The following is a 16,694-nucleotide window of genomic DNA, read 5'->3' on the forward strand; positions in this document are numbered from 1 at the left end:
GAGTTACTTTTAGGGGAAAGGGCTTCCAGGTGTCCTCTGATCTCTGCACCTCTTATGGGGCTGCAAAAAGCTGGGCCAAAGGGTGGCATCAGATGCAAATTCTGGGCCCAGGCTTGCTTTCTAAAGGGCTACTACAGACTAGGGTTGGAGATCAGGAAAAATGTAGAGGCAGGATCTTTTGTGCCCCTTGGCCACCCAGAACACCATCCTCCTTGACCCTAAGTCCACCGACGTCAAGACCCGAGAATGGAGATATAGAACATTAACGTATGTCAAGTATAAGTGAGTGGCACCGAGGGGCATAATCTGTTTTTCTAATATGACCACAAGCAGAGTGTTAGAAGAATTAGGCCGACAGCTGCTGGTTCCTCCCCCACTTCTACCCTCCCTCCTCGCTCTCCCTCTCCCTTCCTCTTCGGCGTTTGCACACACCAATTGCAGCCGAGCCCTGCTCGCGATTTCTCTTAATCTTCCTCCGCCATCCTGCGTTCTTTCCGCAGGCGGTGCTGCGAAGCCGGCAGAGCCTCGCGTCACACCTTACTGCTCTCTGAGATTGCTCCACAGAGAGCTCAAGGAGATGGCAATTCGGCGCTGATGCCGGCTGGCAGCAGTTGGGAGAGGGGAAGGAGGAGAGTGAGGGAGGAGGGGAAGGGGTAAAAAGTTGGCACCGATACCAAGTTTTTCCCTAGAGAGACATGGGGGGGAGGGTGCGCGAGAAGAAGAAAGAAAATGACACAGAGAAAAAGAAACAAGGAATAAGAGGCAGAGTGAGACAGAGAGAGACAGAGAGAGAGACAGAATTAAAGTTCTCTCAGATATCCACATCCACACGTTGGCATCCCTAGCCCACCGCACTCATGACCCTCTCAAGATCACACCATCTAGTTAGGTTCCCATCCACCCCTCTGCCTCACTCACACACTCACTCACACACACACACACACACACACACACACACACACACACTCCCAGCCAACCTGGAAGTCAAAGCGGCCCAGGCATGTTGTGTGTATTCAAGCAAGTGTGTGTGTGTGTGTGTGTATGCCTGTATGTTGTCTCTGTTTTGGATCGCAGTAGAATGCAGTATGTAAATGAGATGGTTATTACCGCAATGTTCATCAAGCTGAGCCGAGAAGACATTAATAGCCTGATGAATATGCATGTGAATTTGTTAATTAAGTTAATTATTCTGCTGAAAATGCATTCGTCTTCCAAGGACATTTTCCCAATGATTTTTACATGCTCTAGCCATTAGTCATGCTATATTTTATCAGGGAAATGAGTTTGCTTAAGTTGTAAAAAAAAAAAAAAAAGAGAGAGAGAGAGAAGAGAAATAGAGAAAGAAAGAGGTAAAAAAAAAACAGAGGAAAGAAGAAAACATATTGAAGTTGAGAATGGGAAGGCATCTGAGGCCGGCCTGAAGTTTGAGGCCCAGCTGGGCTTTTGAAGCCTGCCCTCGATTTTTATGGGTATCTCACTCTACAATTTTTTGCCCTTTTTTTGATGACAAACTTTTTTTTTCCAGTGCCAAATTTCCAACACATTAATTAATTGTTGTAGCCAATTAACTGTAGTTGTGCAAATGAGTTTAGCACTAATTACCATGCAGTGCCTGTAATCACATAAAAAACTTGCTGAGAGAGAGAGTAGAAGAGAAAGGAGGAATGGGAAGGGAGTGGTGGCAGGAGAGGAGGGGACCTAGACTAGAGGGCCAGTCAAGGAAAGGGAGTAAGTGGGGGGTCCTGAGATTTCCTGGTTAGGAACCATCTTGGCTCCAAGGGAAGGTAGCTTTCTTCTAGCCACACTTAGGACCTCTGACAGTCAGGAAATCTCAGTAGGCATAAGAGCTGGTAAAGAGTGGTTTCTCTTTGTCTAAGAATTTCCAACAAAAAGACATTCAGAATGGATATCTCTGGTTGTTTCAACAATGCAATGTAGTCCCTATAAATTGTGAAGGCCTCGGTATTTATCCCCCATGACTGGAATTACTGGGTAAGCATGGTGCGTCCCACTGGGAGAAGATATGCCATTTCTGATGAGCCAAAAGAGATGGAGAAGAGTGATACATGCTCTTGGCCTGGTTCTAAAGCTGTAAGTAGATGGGGAAAATTGTTATGAGTCCACAGCCACTGGAATAGGCCAAGGGAGCAATGGTAACATCAACTATAAAGGAGCTGGTTCCAGCAGGAGGTGGGAGGAGGCAGCCTTTGACCAGACACAGCTCCCAGGAGAGGAGCCAAACCTTCTCTCTTGCAAGTTGGCATCTCTACCATCCATCATGTCTGAGCCAACTCTAGGTTTCCACCTGTCAGCTTCAACCAGTGCCCAGAGGCTGAGGGACAGACCAAACAATTTCTCCAGCTCCTTCTGACTTAGCTGTCCATGACTTCAGTTGGAGGGAAAGTGCAGTGGTAGTCAGCAGTAAGTGTTGTTCTAGCATTTTTGCTTCTACTCTGCTTGCCCCTTGTACCATGTTCCTGACACTGAGCCTGCCCAAGGTTTATGTGTGTGTGTTAATGACCTGTAGTCCCCCTTGCCTCCCCAAAAAAGTGCTACTATCTCCCTTTTCCATCCAGAATAGAGAGCTCACTTCTTGTTATGGGCCTCAATTTCTTCAGACCTCATTAGAGACACATTCAACTTCACATTTTCAAGGACAGCCTTGACTACTCATTCTCTGATAGACACCTAAAGGCTAGCTCCTCCCTTTCTCATTCCAGGTCCCAGGTCTGTGGGCAGATTGCTCATGGGCTCCATCCACTTTAGCCTTGTTCTTCCCTGGCAAGGGGGAAACAATTTCAAAGGCTCATACCATGTTGCCCCCTGTTCCATGACACTGTTTATCTTCTAACATATGAACCAAAGTTAGCTGTGAGGACCTCAATTGACCCAGGCTGCTCCAGTATTCTTCCTGCCCCAACATCTCTCTTCTGGTTCCACCCACACCCTCTTCCCAGCAACCTTAAGCAAGGTCTGAGAAGGCCTGGTTTAGTGGAAGAGCCCTATTATCCTGGGTTCCAGGCTCTTTGCCATTTAACAGCATGTAATTGCGAGAAAATCATTTACTGTGAGCCTCAATTTTCCTCATCTATAAAGTGGATATAATCATAGTGCCATGCTTGAAGAGTTAATAAGCTTAATAATTGTGAATATGAAACACTCAACACACCACATAAAATGAGCTACTTCATTAATTGCTAGTGAATACAAAGGGAGAGTACAGTGTCCTTTAACAGGTGAATGGTTAAACAAACTGTGGTACATTCATACCATGGCATAAATAAAAAGACTGAACCATTGATACATACAAAAACTTGGATGAAACTTCAGGGAATTATGCTGAAAGAAGCCAAGCCTAAAAAGTTACATAGTATATGACTTCATTTTTGAAACAACAGAATTTTAGAAGTGGAGGATAGATTAGTGGTTCTCAAGGGTTAAGGAGGGGTGAGATGGGCATGATGATAAAAGGGCAACATGAGGAATCTTTGTGGTGTTAAAACTGTTCAGGTTTTTTTTCCTGCTTTTTCTCCTCAAATCCCCCCAGTACATAGTTGTATATTTTAGTTGTGGGTCCTTCTACTTGTGGCATGTGGGGTCCCACCTCAGTGTGGCCTAATGAGAGGTGCCACGTCCATGGCCAGGATCCAAACTGGTGAAACCCGGGGCCGCCAAAGTGGAGCATGTGAACTTAACCACTCGGCCACGGGGCCAGCCCCTGTTCAATTATCTTGACTGTAGTGGTAGATATACGAATTTACACAGATAATAAAACTGCATAGAACTTAATACACACACAAGAACAAGTAAAACTGGAAATCTGAATAAGACTGGTGGATTGTATCAACGTCAATGTTTTGGTCGTGATATTATACTATAGTTTTGTAAAATGTTACCATTGGGTGAAAGTAGATAAAATGTACATGGAATCTCTCTGTATTATTTCTTACAACTGCATGTGAATCTACAATTACTTCAATTAAAAAAAAGCTATGATAGATTATTAATGTCTCTGTTGGGTATAGGAGAGAGAAGGGGCTGCCCTTGTGTTTCCATTGCAGAATTCCAAAGAGGAAGATTAAAAAATATTATTCTCATTAGGGTTCATCAATAAAATGATCATAACTATAGGGAGGGGAGGATATCTGTATCTGTTGACCCAATAATTCCACTTCTTAGAATTTACTATAAAAAATGCATGAAGTTTTATATCTTAAGATGTTCATTGTGATATTATTTCAGTAAAAATATCTAAATGATTAAAAATAGGAGATGAGCGTTATAAATCACAGCATATCTAGGTGATGAAACACTTTACAGACTTTAAACATACTTAAAAAAAATACACCTAGCACAATGCCTGGCACATATTAGACACTCAATAAATGATAGTTCGCTTCACTTTACTGTCATGTTCTGGGTATCAAAAGAGCAAATGTAGGTAAATGTACTTGACAAACTGTAAAGTGCCTGGCAAATGCAAGGTGTTGCTATCCTAATGGCTGTCTCTCCCCAGCTCCATCTTAGATGAAGCTGTACTTCCAGGTAGAAGAACACTGCCTAAGGTGCTTCTGGCTTGAGAGGCATGGGAATGACGGAACTGACTTCTTGGGGAGTCTGAGTCAAGAGATTGGGGCTACTTCCTTTCCAGGAGACTGGCACCGCCCCCCCCCCCCCCCCCCCCCCCCGCTCCACATCATGAAGAAAAGTATGGACATTCTCCCCAGTATATGCACATAAACACATTTGGCCTACAATTTCAGGGGACTCATGGAGTCTTTGAAGCAATTTCAGCCCTGCTGACTGCATAAAAGTAATAGACTATTGCATCAATGGTTGACTAAGCACCCACTGAGTATGAGGCACTGTCCTAGGTGCTCTATACACATTATTTCACTAAATTCTCTCTACAACCTTAAGAGATTGTTTATCTGCATTTCACAGACAAGGAAATTAGGGCTCAAAAAGGTTAAGTGACTTACCAAGGTAGCACAGCTGGTAAATGGCAGTGCTGGGACTAGAACCCAAGGCTGTCTGCTTCCAAAACTTGCGATCTAACCACCACACATACATTTAGAAGGGCTGAGGAGGGGTGCACTGTGTGGAAACTGCACAGGGACCTACATCTGGAGGAGCCCCAGAAAGTAACCCTGTTTTTCCAGTGCCCCTTAGGTAGACTTAAACACATCCCAGGCAGAAGAAAAATCTCTGATGAGAAGTAGGCCCATTCTGAAGTCTTACAGCCCATGAGTAAGTTTTTCCATATGTCTAAGCTCTATCCTTTCTGGTAAAATCTGATCCCTTTTCCTCTTGTTTCCAGTGGGGATGGTGAATATATGATATGGTTCCTCTCCATGAAAAGTCCTACGTCAGGAGGGGAGAGAGGAGCTTCCCCAGTTCTGTTGAGACACTGACTAGGATGCCTCAGTCCCCTTGGTCTCTTGGATCTGCCCTAAGGTATCAAACCAAAAGATGAGCAGGAGAAAATGGACCAGGAAGAAAAGCAGAAAGGAGTAGCCTAACCAGACCAAGAAGACCAGCTTAAAGGATGGCCTGAGTGTCTCTCAGGACCTGTTTTGGGATCAGGGTGAATTTGAGTTTTTCCCACTAGGCTCAGCAGCCAGGTTCATGTTTGACATCTACCTGTGGAGATCTAGCTATGGAGATCTGGCCAGCATCCCTCATGCCACAGCCTCTTGTTTGTCTCAATATGACATCTCTATAGAAAGGAGGGGGCTGGGGGTTCTGCCCCTCTGTATTTACTCCTCTTGTTTCAATACTACCTTGATGTACTTGCCCAGGACCAAGCAGCCCAAATAGGGGACTCAGAGGTGCCCAGGGAAGAGAATTATGTTGTGAGGAGGATGCTGGGATCCCAAGGCTAGGTCCAAAGTTCTTTTCTCTCAACAGGAGACCCAGGAGGGCAACTGGGACCTGAGTCTGGACACACAGATTGGGGAGGGGAGATGTCTTCTCCCTCCTTCCCTCCCTGCTCCACACTATTCTACCCTGCTGGGGCTACCACTGCTCACTTTGGCTTCCCTCACCCCACCTATCCTATGGACAGGAGAGGGTTAAAGGCATGGTATGGGCAAGCTATAAATTTCCCATCAGTGTGGGGAGAGTAGGCCTGTTGGCAGGGAGGGGGTTGGGCTGGGGGGAGGGGGAGCTGGGAAAAAGCCAGGAGGTTGTCTCTAGGTAACAATAAACACTGCAAGCAAGGAGCAGCTGTTACACTTACTCTCTCTGCATCACAATGCTGAAATAACACTAATAAACCAGTGTGCCCAATGCACAGGCATACACGCATTTAGGGCTGGGCCCCAATGCACCCCCTAGGGCTGCCCTCTGCTTCAGGTCAGGGTCCTTGGTGCTGGTGGACATACTAGTCTTGGCCTGGCGGTACTTGTGGGGAGGAGGAGGACTGATGAGTCAGAGTGGCATTCTCAGAGTCAGAGGGTTGGGAGAGGCTGGGGATTCTAGGTTCAGATCCTGATGGCATCACTGGTGGAGAGTTCAAATGGGGCAACTCTTGGCTAGGAATTGGAAGCAAAGGAGGAGAATGAGAGATACAAAAGTGTAGGGAACAGACAACTACTTACCATGTCTTCTCAGATTGGAGGGGATAAGGTGCCCAGGAGTGGAGTTGGCTGAAGGGAGGTAGAAAAAAAGAGGGGCCAAGGAGGTTTGAGAAAGAGGAGGAGCATATGGTATTGAGGAGTGATTCTTCTCTCTCTCCTGGGGCTGAACTCCCCACATCTGCCTACACCCCACCTGGTGCACCCAGGCTCCCCCTCATAGCACCACTTTTATACGAGAGCCAGGTGATGTGTTGGTTCAGTTCAGGACTGAGCTCTATTACGGGTGTTCCAGCAAGGTCCTTTGGGCTCCTAATGCTGCAAGGGAGAGCTCGGGGAGTGCAGCTGGTCCCATCTCTCTACATGAAGAGCAGTTTGTCTGTCCCTTTCTCCAACCAAAACTGTCTGTGGATCTCCAGGAGCAGAGAGACCCTCACACCAGCTGGAGAGCAGAGCCACAAGCAATGAAAAGAATAGAAATAGGCAATTGAAAACTCAGGCTATCAGAGAACCCCCTTCCTCTTAGTAAATCCTTCTCTGACGTTACAGGAAGGGTATTTATTATTATGTATCCAGATACATTGGTATCCAAGATCCCTGTTTCCTTTTGCTGAAACAACGAGGCCCCTGGGACTGTGGTTGGAGGCATGAATGGTTCTCTTGGTCCACCTTCTGGTCCCTTTCTGCTGGTGTGATCTCAAACACAGTATCCTATCATCCCCCTAATTCAGAAAGGATGGAGAAGATGCACATTGCCAACCTGACCTGTAAGGGAAGAGGAAATTAGCACCTTTGGAGATCTACGGTGTCTGTTTCCAGGGAAGCGAGTACTGAGGTTACCAAGTGGTAACCTTTTCAGGTTCTTGTCTTGTAACAATGCTTTTTTTGAAAAAAAAATTCCTAAGTCACGTGGTATCAGCTGGGTACCTAGAGCTCTGGGCAAGTAGTGAGGGCAGGGAGGAGTAGCTGTGTCTGCCTAGAAAACTCCTGGGAAGGTGCCCAGCAGTGCTGAGCCACCCCAGCACATGTGCATGCCCAGAACTCTCTGTGCAGCCAATGGATACAGTAAGGCAAGAATAACTGGCCTCTCCTATTCTTTCCTTACTGGGAATCCTCTCACTGGGAATGCTCAGCTTCTCCTGTTCTCTTCTCTCCCATTTCCTTCCCTTCTTTCTAGGGTCTTTTCTTGCCCCACAATCTAGATGAGAGACCTTCATCCACAGAGCTGAGAGTCAGGGAGAAATGGGGTAAAAGAGAGCTCTTACAGGCCTGGACCTCTTTCCTTTCTGTTGCTTTCATGAGCCGCCCCCATTGCTATGAGTCACCAGAATCTTGAGCTCAGCTGAGCTGCCAGCAGCCTTCTTCCTCCCGCCTCCTCCAGCCAGGCAGATATGCACCCAAAGGGCCCTGGAGCCCACTGTCTTCCTACTTGCAGGGCCAGAGCTCCCTCCTTCATCTCTAGGAATCTGCAACATGAAAACATTGAGATGAGTGAGCAAAGGAGTGCAAGAGACCCCAGCACGTGCTCTGTCCTGGAGCAGAAAGCCGGCTGCCTGCACGGCAGAGCAGGATCGCCAGCCAGGAGAGCTGGCACACTTGGGCACACAGCCTTGTCAGCATGTGAGAGGGGGCGTGGGAGAGAACTGGGTAAAGAGGCTGTTTCAGGAGCAGGCATCTCCTCCTGGCTCCCTCTCTGGTCAATGTTTCTTCTCCTTAGCCTCTCTCCTGGATGGACATCATGGCACTGCCACCTCTGAGATGTTTTCTTCCCCTCCTTCATGGCTTAGGGAGCTAGATAGGGCACGTGCATAACAACTTTCAAGGTGTTAAAACAGGAAGTTCAGACATACAGATCTCTCACCAGCCAGTGGGACACACCGAGAGAGAAAGAGGAAGGGATCCCATAAGAGTAAAAGCTAAACCCTGGGCCAATGCTGAGCTCCTCAACAATTCCTTTTTTTCCAGAGTGCAGGAGATTCTGGGGACTGCTACCTCTGCCTTCCACTTACTTCAAGTCTATCCCTCTTTCCCTGCAAACGCTCAAGGTTTCTTCTGGACTCCAGAGCAAGCTCTAGGCTCTGACTCCAGGTCTGTAGATCTGACACTTTTAGAGTGTGCCACATACCACTAGAGTGTAAGGCAGGGCTGGTGGGGATTGGAGGAAGGGAGGCCCTGTTCCCTAGAGAAACATCCAGAATCTAGATTGAATCCTTTAAGGGCCTTTTTGCCCTTCCAGTATGCCTCCAATGTTGGACTAGGAGGAGACAAAGGGTGTGAAAGAGGGCCTACAGAAAGCCTGACACCCCCTCCCCTTCTTCTTCACTGCATGCTCTTCTCTGCTGCTCTGTATTTCAGAGGAGAAACAGCAGCTCTGTAAATAGGAGCCATCTAATAAATCCCCCAAACAATACTTAATATGAATGGCCTGCTCTATGTTAGGCAGCCAGACACACAGGTGGGACTTCAGGCCTCAGTTCCCAAATTTTCCCTGTCTTCTCCCCACTTTCAGGCTTCTCTTGATCTCCCTTGACAAGAGAATTTTCCTTTTCAACTCCCTGGCACAGCTCTCTTCTGCTACCCCTCCCCCTGCAGGCCCTTGGAAACAGGGTGGGGAGCTAGATGAATTCTTTCCAGACTGTCTTGGTGAAATGAGAAGGGGCCCTTCTCATTTTTTTGGCAGTAAAGAAGACAGAGAATCAGACAGCCAAGGAGATGACCTTGAGGGTCTAAGGAGAAGGCAGGTTGAGGCTGGGAGGCACTAAAAGAGGCATATCCTACTCTTCCATAGGGCCTCTGGGCATATAAAACAGGGGTACTAACGGCTGGCCCTGTTGCCTAGTGGTTAAATTCGGCGCACTCCTCTTCAGCAGCCTGGGTTCGGTTCCCTGGCGCGGACCTACACCACTCATTTGTCAGTGGCCATGCTATGGCAGCGACCCACATACAAAATAGATGAAGACTGGCACAGATGTTAGTTCAGGGTGAATCTTCCTCAGCAAACAAACAAACAAAAAAACAAATGGGGTGCTAAGATAGAAGAGCAGACAACTCTGGGAGAAGGAGAAAGGTGTTGGGGCTTGAAGAGCATGACAAAGTTTCTACCCACACTGCTTTCCAAGCTCTGTGCCCATCCTTGCCCTGATCCCAACTTACTCTCATGAAATACAGAAAAAAAAAATGTTAAATTTTTTGAGGAAGGAAGAAGATGCCAGGAAACACCACCTTGGGTAACCTGGTGAGAAAGCCCCTCTTCTCCTTTATTCTTTCGCTCCTTAAACCAGTGTATGAACAGTGAAGGAAACAGGGAGGTGGAGATAGGGACAGCTGGTAACATGCCCTTCTCTCTAGTGTGCACTAACACCACACAGAGCCAGATGGGGCCTGACTAGAGTTCTGGGGCCATGGCACCACAGGAATATAGGGGCATTTCTGACTCAGCATTCAGAGCCTTGAGTTTCATTGTATCTCTGTTCTCAGCTTAGACATAGGACAAGAAGTAAAAGACCACTCTTTGCTACATTTTTTGGCATAATTTCTCTAGCAGCTTATATTGCAACAGGGAAACTTGTAATAAGATCTCAAAAAAAGCTTAATATTTAGTCATCATTGGGGGATTTATTTCTTAGTTAAGGAACCAGGGTAGTTGGTGCATGTCCTTCCCTGTGGACCTTACAGAATATGGTAGAATCCCATGGGAGTTGGGGGGCTTTGGGGGATCTATCTGCTTGGAAGCAAGGGAATAAATGAGATGACCCCTGGAACAGGCTGTATGAGGGCAATGCCCCCCCAGTAAGCACCTGCCTGACTCCCCTGAGTTGCTTCCAAGACTCGGGGACCAGAGACACAAGAGAGAGTAACATCCCACCAACCCTCTTCCCTTAACTTTCCTCTCCAAATCCTACCTACCTACCTTTCCCTGTGTTCCCAGGAACTCTTCAAATCCAGAAACACAAAGCAACTCCAGGACAGGATTCAACTGTTTTCCTTTCTCTAGGTTTCCATTTCCACATCTGTAAAATGAAGCGTTCAGCAAAGAGGAGCTCCAAGCTCTCTTCCTTGCAACAGTAAGGTTCTATGATTCATACCTGAAAGGCACCAGGCCTCATTTGCATGCCGTTCTGCATGTAATCGCAACGGCACTTATTTTACGTCTAAACATACAGAAATATCTCTGGACTCTGCCCTTCTCTTCCCTCTTCCACAGTCTCTGGTTCTACGGTCCCTAGCTCTTGTCCTCTCTCTTCAAGAACCTCAATGCTCTGTCTCCAACTTCCATTCACATTTTTACAGGACTGACTGAGATAAGCCCAACTGGACAAAACCCTAGGAGCAAGAAAACAGCCTTACCTAATATTCTGGCTGCAATTTTGGGCCCTAGACCAGAGTCAATCGGTACAGTTCCATCCTTTTTGAAGGTCCTAGCAGTTCGGGGGAAATCCTGGCACCTCTCTCCAGTGCTTCCCCTCCTCCTCCACCTCGCTATTCTCCATGCCAGAACGCAAAGTGGCCAGTGATTGATGGGCCTGGGTTCCCGGTAACCGCACCCAGTGGCCCAATCCTCCTCCCTTACCCAATCCCTCCCCTGTCCCTATTCAGAGATCAGATTGTCTCATGTTGGTCCCTGAGGTCCCATTAATTAAAAATACATCCAATTAAATGGCAGGTGAAAACGTGCTATTGGAGCTCTCCACCCCCCTGCCCCAGCTTGGTCTCCCCACTCCCCCCACCCCCCGCACTTTTAAGGCTCAGCTGTGCTTTGAGCTGAGAAAAAAAGAGAAGAAGAAAGAGGGAGAGAGAAGAGTAAGACATAGGGGTAGGGATATGAAGGGGGGGACTATTTGAATCTCTGCCAGGGTAGCATGTGCCAGCCTGGGAGGGTGGCACTGTGCCCTGGTGTCTAATTTCTGGAGGTGTGAGTAGGTTCAGTCAGCTGGGTACCCACCTCCATTTCCCTTAAAGGAGCAGAGGGAAATCAGAGGGTGTGGCTAGCTGTGCTGCCCTCATTCTGGGCTTGGTGTGTGAAAGGCAGAAATGTAAATGGTAGAGAGCCCTTAGGAGAGAGTGTGATGTTCAGGGGTTGGGAGAAGCTGAGGCTTCCATTCTTGGTATACCCCTGCTCTTCCCCAAACTGCAAAAAAGATAAAGAAGGGCCAGCTGGGACCCAGGTGGCAGGGCATGGCAATGCTCCCAAGCCAGACTGTGCCTACCCCTGCCCACAGGAAAGCTAAGAAAAGAACGGAAGGAGAGAGGAAGGAAGGAACCATAATTTGGATGGGAACAGATGGGTCAGATAGGATAAAATATACAAGGATAGATGTTTGTGTAGACACTACATCCCCCAGCACCTTATAGGTAAGAGGGTCTGGAAGGACCTGTCCTGTTTCCCCTTACTCTAGGCAAAAAGCAGCAGCAGTAGTGTGAAGTCACCTCAACCTGGATACCTGGCAGGCTGTGAGTAGGGCATCTCCCTTGATGGGCACTGATCACACTCATTCTCCTCCACACTTGTGGTGTCCCCAGCATTTTGTCAGGTAAGGCATCTGCCCCACCTCCCTCTGCCCCTTGTGAAGCCCTCTGGCCCCAAGCAATGCAAAGCTAATGGGCACGAGAGCTGTTGGGAGAGGAGCTAGGAAAGAAGAGATGACCAAGGGTGCTCTCAGAACCTAGGTGAGAGGGGGGGATTGCTAACCCAGGGCCCCCACCTGGTCTCCTTGGCAGCCTCAATACCTCCTCACTTCACTTTAACGCTAATTGGAGATTTTAATCTGCACTGCTGCTCTGCTCAGGGTGCTAGGGGGGAGCGCCAGCTGTGCAGTAATTCCAGCAGCACCGACTGTTTAATCAAGCTGTCCTCCTGGGGAGGGGCCCTCGGGCATGGGGGTAGGAGGGAGGAGGAGAACCTCTGTCATCTCCCTTAGTCTGTTCAACGTGCAAAGGTTTCTTGAAGACTGAGGATCAGTTGTGGGATACCTCATCTCCCTAAGGACCCCATGGCCACTTGGACCTCTGGCAGAGCCATTACACAGTATGAGGTCAGAATGAGGCTCATGGGCCAAAGAGCCTCACTCCCCATCCTGCTTTCTGACATCTCTTTTTGGCTCAGAGTCCTGGGGTGTCCTCCAGCCACTCAGGCTGCAAACATCCACTAGACCATCTGGAGCTCTGCAGGTTTGTGCAAGGGAGGTGATGGGGGCATAGAAGGCTGAACTTTCCCACTCTCAGTCTTCTCAGACCTCTCCCCAACACTATCTCACTAATGAAGATACTTTTAAGAGAAGTAAGAGATTTCTGAGATTTGTAAATTGTAAGAGACTTTTTTCTCTGAAAAGCACAGGTACCCCCACCCTCTGAACTGGAAAGTGACTGTCTTGAAAGCAGGGGGAGAGTGGGGTGGACAGCTGGAGCCTCCTACATCTTGAGGGAAAGAAGCACCTGTGCAAGGTGTTCAGTGTCTAGAGTTAGGGGGCTTCTCAAGTTCAGCTGGGAACATACTGACTTGTCAGGCCACTAGGGCAGAGTCTTCAGAGTCTCAGGCCATTTTTAAGAAAGAACAAGTGGTGCTAACTATTATTCTGGCTTCTGAGGCCCCAGCTCTCAGGCTCTCTCAAAGTGTTTCTGACCCCTGTCTTAGGGAAAAGGTGCCCTGGTTGCCCAAACTCTGTCCGCTAAGGGGCAGGAGTTTAAATTGGTCAGCAGCACCCTCGTGTGGCAGAAACCAAGACTGCAGCTGGCCAAGTGGGCCAGCTTCCTTGAGGAATCAGAAATCCAGGTTGACAGACAGGTGGGCAGGGTTATAAATGTTGGTGCTTTCTGTGCCATCAAGGTACCCCATGCATACTTACTGCTCAACTACTTCCAGGAACATTTCTGTTTTCTAACACCTGCCCAGCCCTCCATCCACCCCATCCTAACTCCAACTCAAGGTATGTGCCTACCAGGGGAAGGAAGCACCTTACCCAGAGCTGGCACTTATTTAGGCCTGCTGCTTGTGCTGTCTGGATTGCATGGGTGAAATGCACTGTTGAGAGAGGAGGCCTAACATCAGAAGGGTAAGCTGATGTTACCTCCAATGGCAGGAGAGGCTCTGGCACCCCCGCTAACTCTCTATAGGTGCCAAACAAGAGCTTCTATCTGAGCTCGAGACAGAGTACCACCTTGTGGTGGGTTCTGCCCTATGGCAATCCATTCTCCACTTCCTGGGGGGTCTGGGAATGAACAGGGACAGATTCTCAGAGCCTGACATCCTTGTCCTTGGGAATGGACAGCAGATAAAACACCTTTCCCTCAAAAGATCCATGTACTCCCCAAGGATTACAGGCCATTGGACAGAATGCATGTCTGGGACTTTAGACTTCTAGCCCCAAGAGAAGGGCTGCCAGTCATTAGACCCTTTCCCCAGTCAAATACTATCTTTTTACTGGTTCCTTCTTCCCACACCCACTAAATGGGGGAAATAGTTCGGAACTATAGAGAGGGGATGGAGATTTAACATAAGGGAGGTCTTGCTAAAGATTAGAGCTGGAAGTCACCAAGGCAGAGAGCTGAGTCACCATGGCCTTCCCCTTGTTGGAGATATTTACCAAAGAAAGAAATACTCCCAGAGAGAAATATGACCCTCTTTGGGGTTGGTGGGGAGGGAGAGGAGCATACTACCTGGCAACAAGAAGAGTAGGGCTGGGCAATAGAGGCTGGTAACCTGCCTGATTCTGGGCATTGAGGATGGAGAGAAGCAGGCTTGTAGGCCTCTATTTCTGGTGTCTCGCATAGGATCTCCCATCAAACCTGGAAAGGAAGCGGAAAAGCTGATGAGAGGTAGTAAGAAGGGATAGCACTGCCCTACCCTGACTCAGAAGAAAAGGAGAGAAAACAGCTTCTTGGGGAAGAAGAAGGCAGGGCTGTGTGTGTGTATGAGGTGGTGGGTAAGTGGGGCACCTGCTGTAGAGGAGAGGCTGAGAGTAACTGATATCAGCATCCCACTGGGGAGGACTGTCCATTAGCACAGCTGGCCAAGAGGAAAGAACAAGAATGAAATGACCACCAGTGCAAATAAAGGGGGTTACCCACTCTATCCAGGAGGGAGAAATTGTTAATGAGAAGGTAGAACACCATAATGGGTCAAACAAAAAGATAAGAAAACTCCTCTGAAGATCTTTGGGAATAAGAAACTTCCCTGAGACTCTGTGTGCATGTGCATGTGCATGTGTGTGTGTGTGTGTGTGTGTGTGTTTATCCTTACAGAAGCAAGCTAGAGGTCTCTGATTAGCCTTAGGTCCATACCTGGCTTTAGAGTCTGTGAAAGAGTGAACTTGTCAGGGCTCCGGATGCCAGGTGGCTGATGGACATCAAATTCCTCAGAGGCCATCCCTCCTGCTGCTGCTGCCACCTGTAAAGGAAAATGACAGGTTACACTATACATGAGACAAGGGACCAGACACCAGAGGATTTTTGGTCTTTGACCCAGGGAGCATGGCCTTGATAGATAACAGTGATAGTGATGGTCACCACTCTTCTAATTCCCTCAAACCTGCATTCATGAAGCTCAGAAGGGTTCAGAGGAAGCTTAGGTATGCTCCCAGAGAGAGTTATAACTGTTCTAAGACTCCTACCTCCAGGCAACCAGCTCCCAGTCTGATAAAATAAAAACCATATTTCCAATACTTAAGAGATAAGTTAGGAATTCAACAAAAATAGAAGCTCTGAAACCCAAAATTATAAAGGGTAATGAAGGTTCAAGGTTAATGCAAAGTTAATGCAAGGTGACTCAGAGGAGGCCATCTAGTTTTAGATTAGATCACCAGCTTGAATTCGAGGCTCGCTTGTCCAAAACAGCTTCTTCAAGAAGGGCTTGAGGAAAAAAAAAAAGTGCCTATGAGACAGAAAGCAGGTTTGAGGGGCAGCAGACGATGCAATTTGGGAAAGTAAGTCTATCACACATTCCCTAGGTAGAGATGAATTTGTGTGGGGACCAACTCCACATTTCCCCTACGCTATCAATTAGAGTGTGATGGAGAAAATGTAAAGGATATGCATTGAGATCTATTTCTTTGTCATCAGCAGACAATGCTCATTTTGCAGATTCCCTGCCCCTCTAACCCAGACCGATAACTTTTCCTCTAAGCTGCCCAGTGGTGCCTTCTCCCTCCAAGATTCTGCTTCCAGTTTACGGACTCTTCAGCATTCCTCTCTCTGCTCATTGGCTCTCAGACTCATATGTGTAGAAAATAAGCATTGGAAGTATTGGAACTGTAGATACATCTGAGAAAGGTCCAAAGAAGGGGAGGGAGTCTCAGCACCAGAGTAAGATGACTTCAGAACCTGCTGTGCATGTCAGCTCACTGAGCACACTACTTAGGGCTTAGGTCCCTGTGGAACACCACACCACCTTCCTTCTGCCTCATCAAGAGAAAACCGACAACTCAAAATGAAAAAAACAGGAATAGGAGTAGAGGGTTCCCCCCACCCCAATTTCCTGTAATCTCAGAAAATATCTCATTTTACTCAGAGTTCTGTACTCCTTTCTCTAATTAAGAGACTCCTCTCAGTTTCCCAGCAGGTGAGATGTGTTTTCTTTCTCCCTTCCTTCTAATTTTGCTTCAGTATAGCTGCATTGTAAAGCAAAGGAGCCTGAGTTGAGATTTAGGGTAAATTCCTCACATTTTCTCTAGGATTTTTTTCTGCTATCCAACCCCCAGAGGTGGTGTCAAAGTGCTCCTCGTACTTGGGGGATAACTCTGAGGGCATCAGGATCTTTGGCTGTGGCGGCCACTTGCTTCCCAATGAACCAGAACTATTGACTCTAAATAAAAATTACACTTGTACAATTTGCATGTCATTGAAAAATTAGTCTTTGAAGTAAAAATATATAAAGCTTCTTAGTTTTTCAACTAACGGTTTTTAAATCTACCTTTCCTGCTCAATCTGTCCCTCCTCCCTCAAAATCTCACAGTCCTACCTTCCTTGCCTGAGGAAGCTCAGGGCTCTTAGGAGTTGGTGATCTTAAAGTTAGGGGCTCCATACTCATGAAGGTTAAGATTCTGGCCTCTTAGAGTCTGGTCTTGGATGGCCTCCACTAACTCACTCACTGTGAGACTGTGGGCAAGGCACTTCCCTTCCCTA

At 47.5% G+C, this 16,694-nt stretch overlaps 1 protein-coding gene across 33 annotated transcripts in view; it reads right to left on the reverse strand.

The window, feature by feature from the left end:
- CDK12 (cyclin dependent kinase 12) overlaps positions 1 to 16,694 on the reverse strand; it is a 75,134-nt gene that overhangs the window by 10,434 nt on the left and 48,006 nt on the right. For 5 of the 33 annotated variants that reach the window (XM_070562107.1, XM_070562121.1, XM_070562123.1 and 2 more), the window contains 4 exons: positions 14,856 to 14,961; positions 14,232 to 14,360; positions 10,489 to 10,588; positions 7,844 to 8,044 (listed from right to left, as the gene is read on the reverse strand). In XM_070562107.1, coding sequence (XP_070418208.1) covers positions 14,862 to 14,961 — 100 coding nt within the window. In that variant the 3' untranslated portion in view covers positions 7,844 to 8,044; positions 10,489 to 10,588; positions 14,232 to 14,360; positions 14,856 to 14,861. Of the gene's footprint in view, positions 1 to 6,602; positions 8,045 to 10,488; positions 10,589 to 14,231; positions 14,361 to 14,855; positions 14,962 to 16,694 lie in introns of those variants that run through there. The other 28 variants (XM_070562122.1, XM_070562115.1, XM_070562133.1 and 25 more) reach the window with 12 other exon arrangements.

The sequence above is a fragment of the Equus przewalskii genome, chromosome 10 (genome assembly GCF_037783145.1).
Source record: "Equus przewalskii isolate Varuska chromosome 10, EquPr2, whole genome shotgun sequence".
Classification (NCBI taxonomy): domain Eukaryota; kingdom Metazoa; phylum Chordata; class Mammalia; order Perissodactyla; family Equidae; genus Equus; species Equus przewalskii.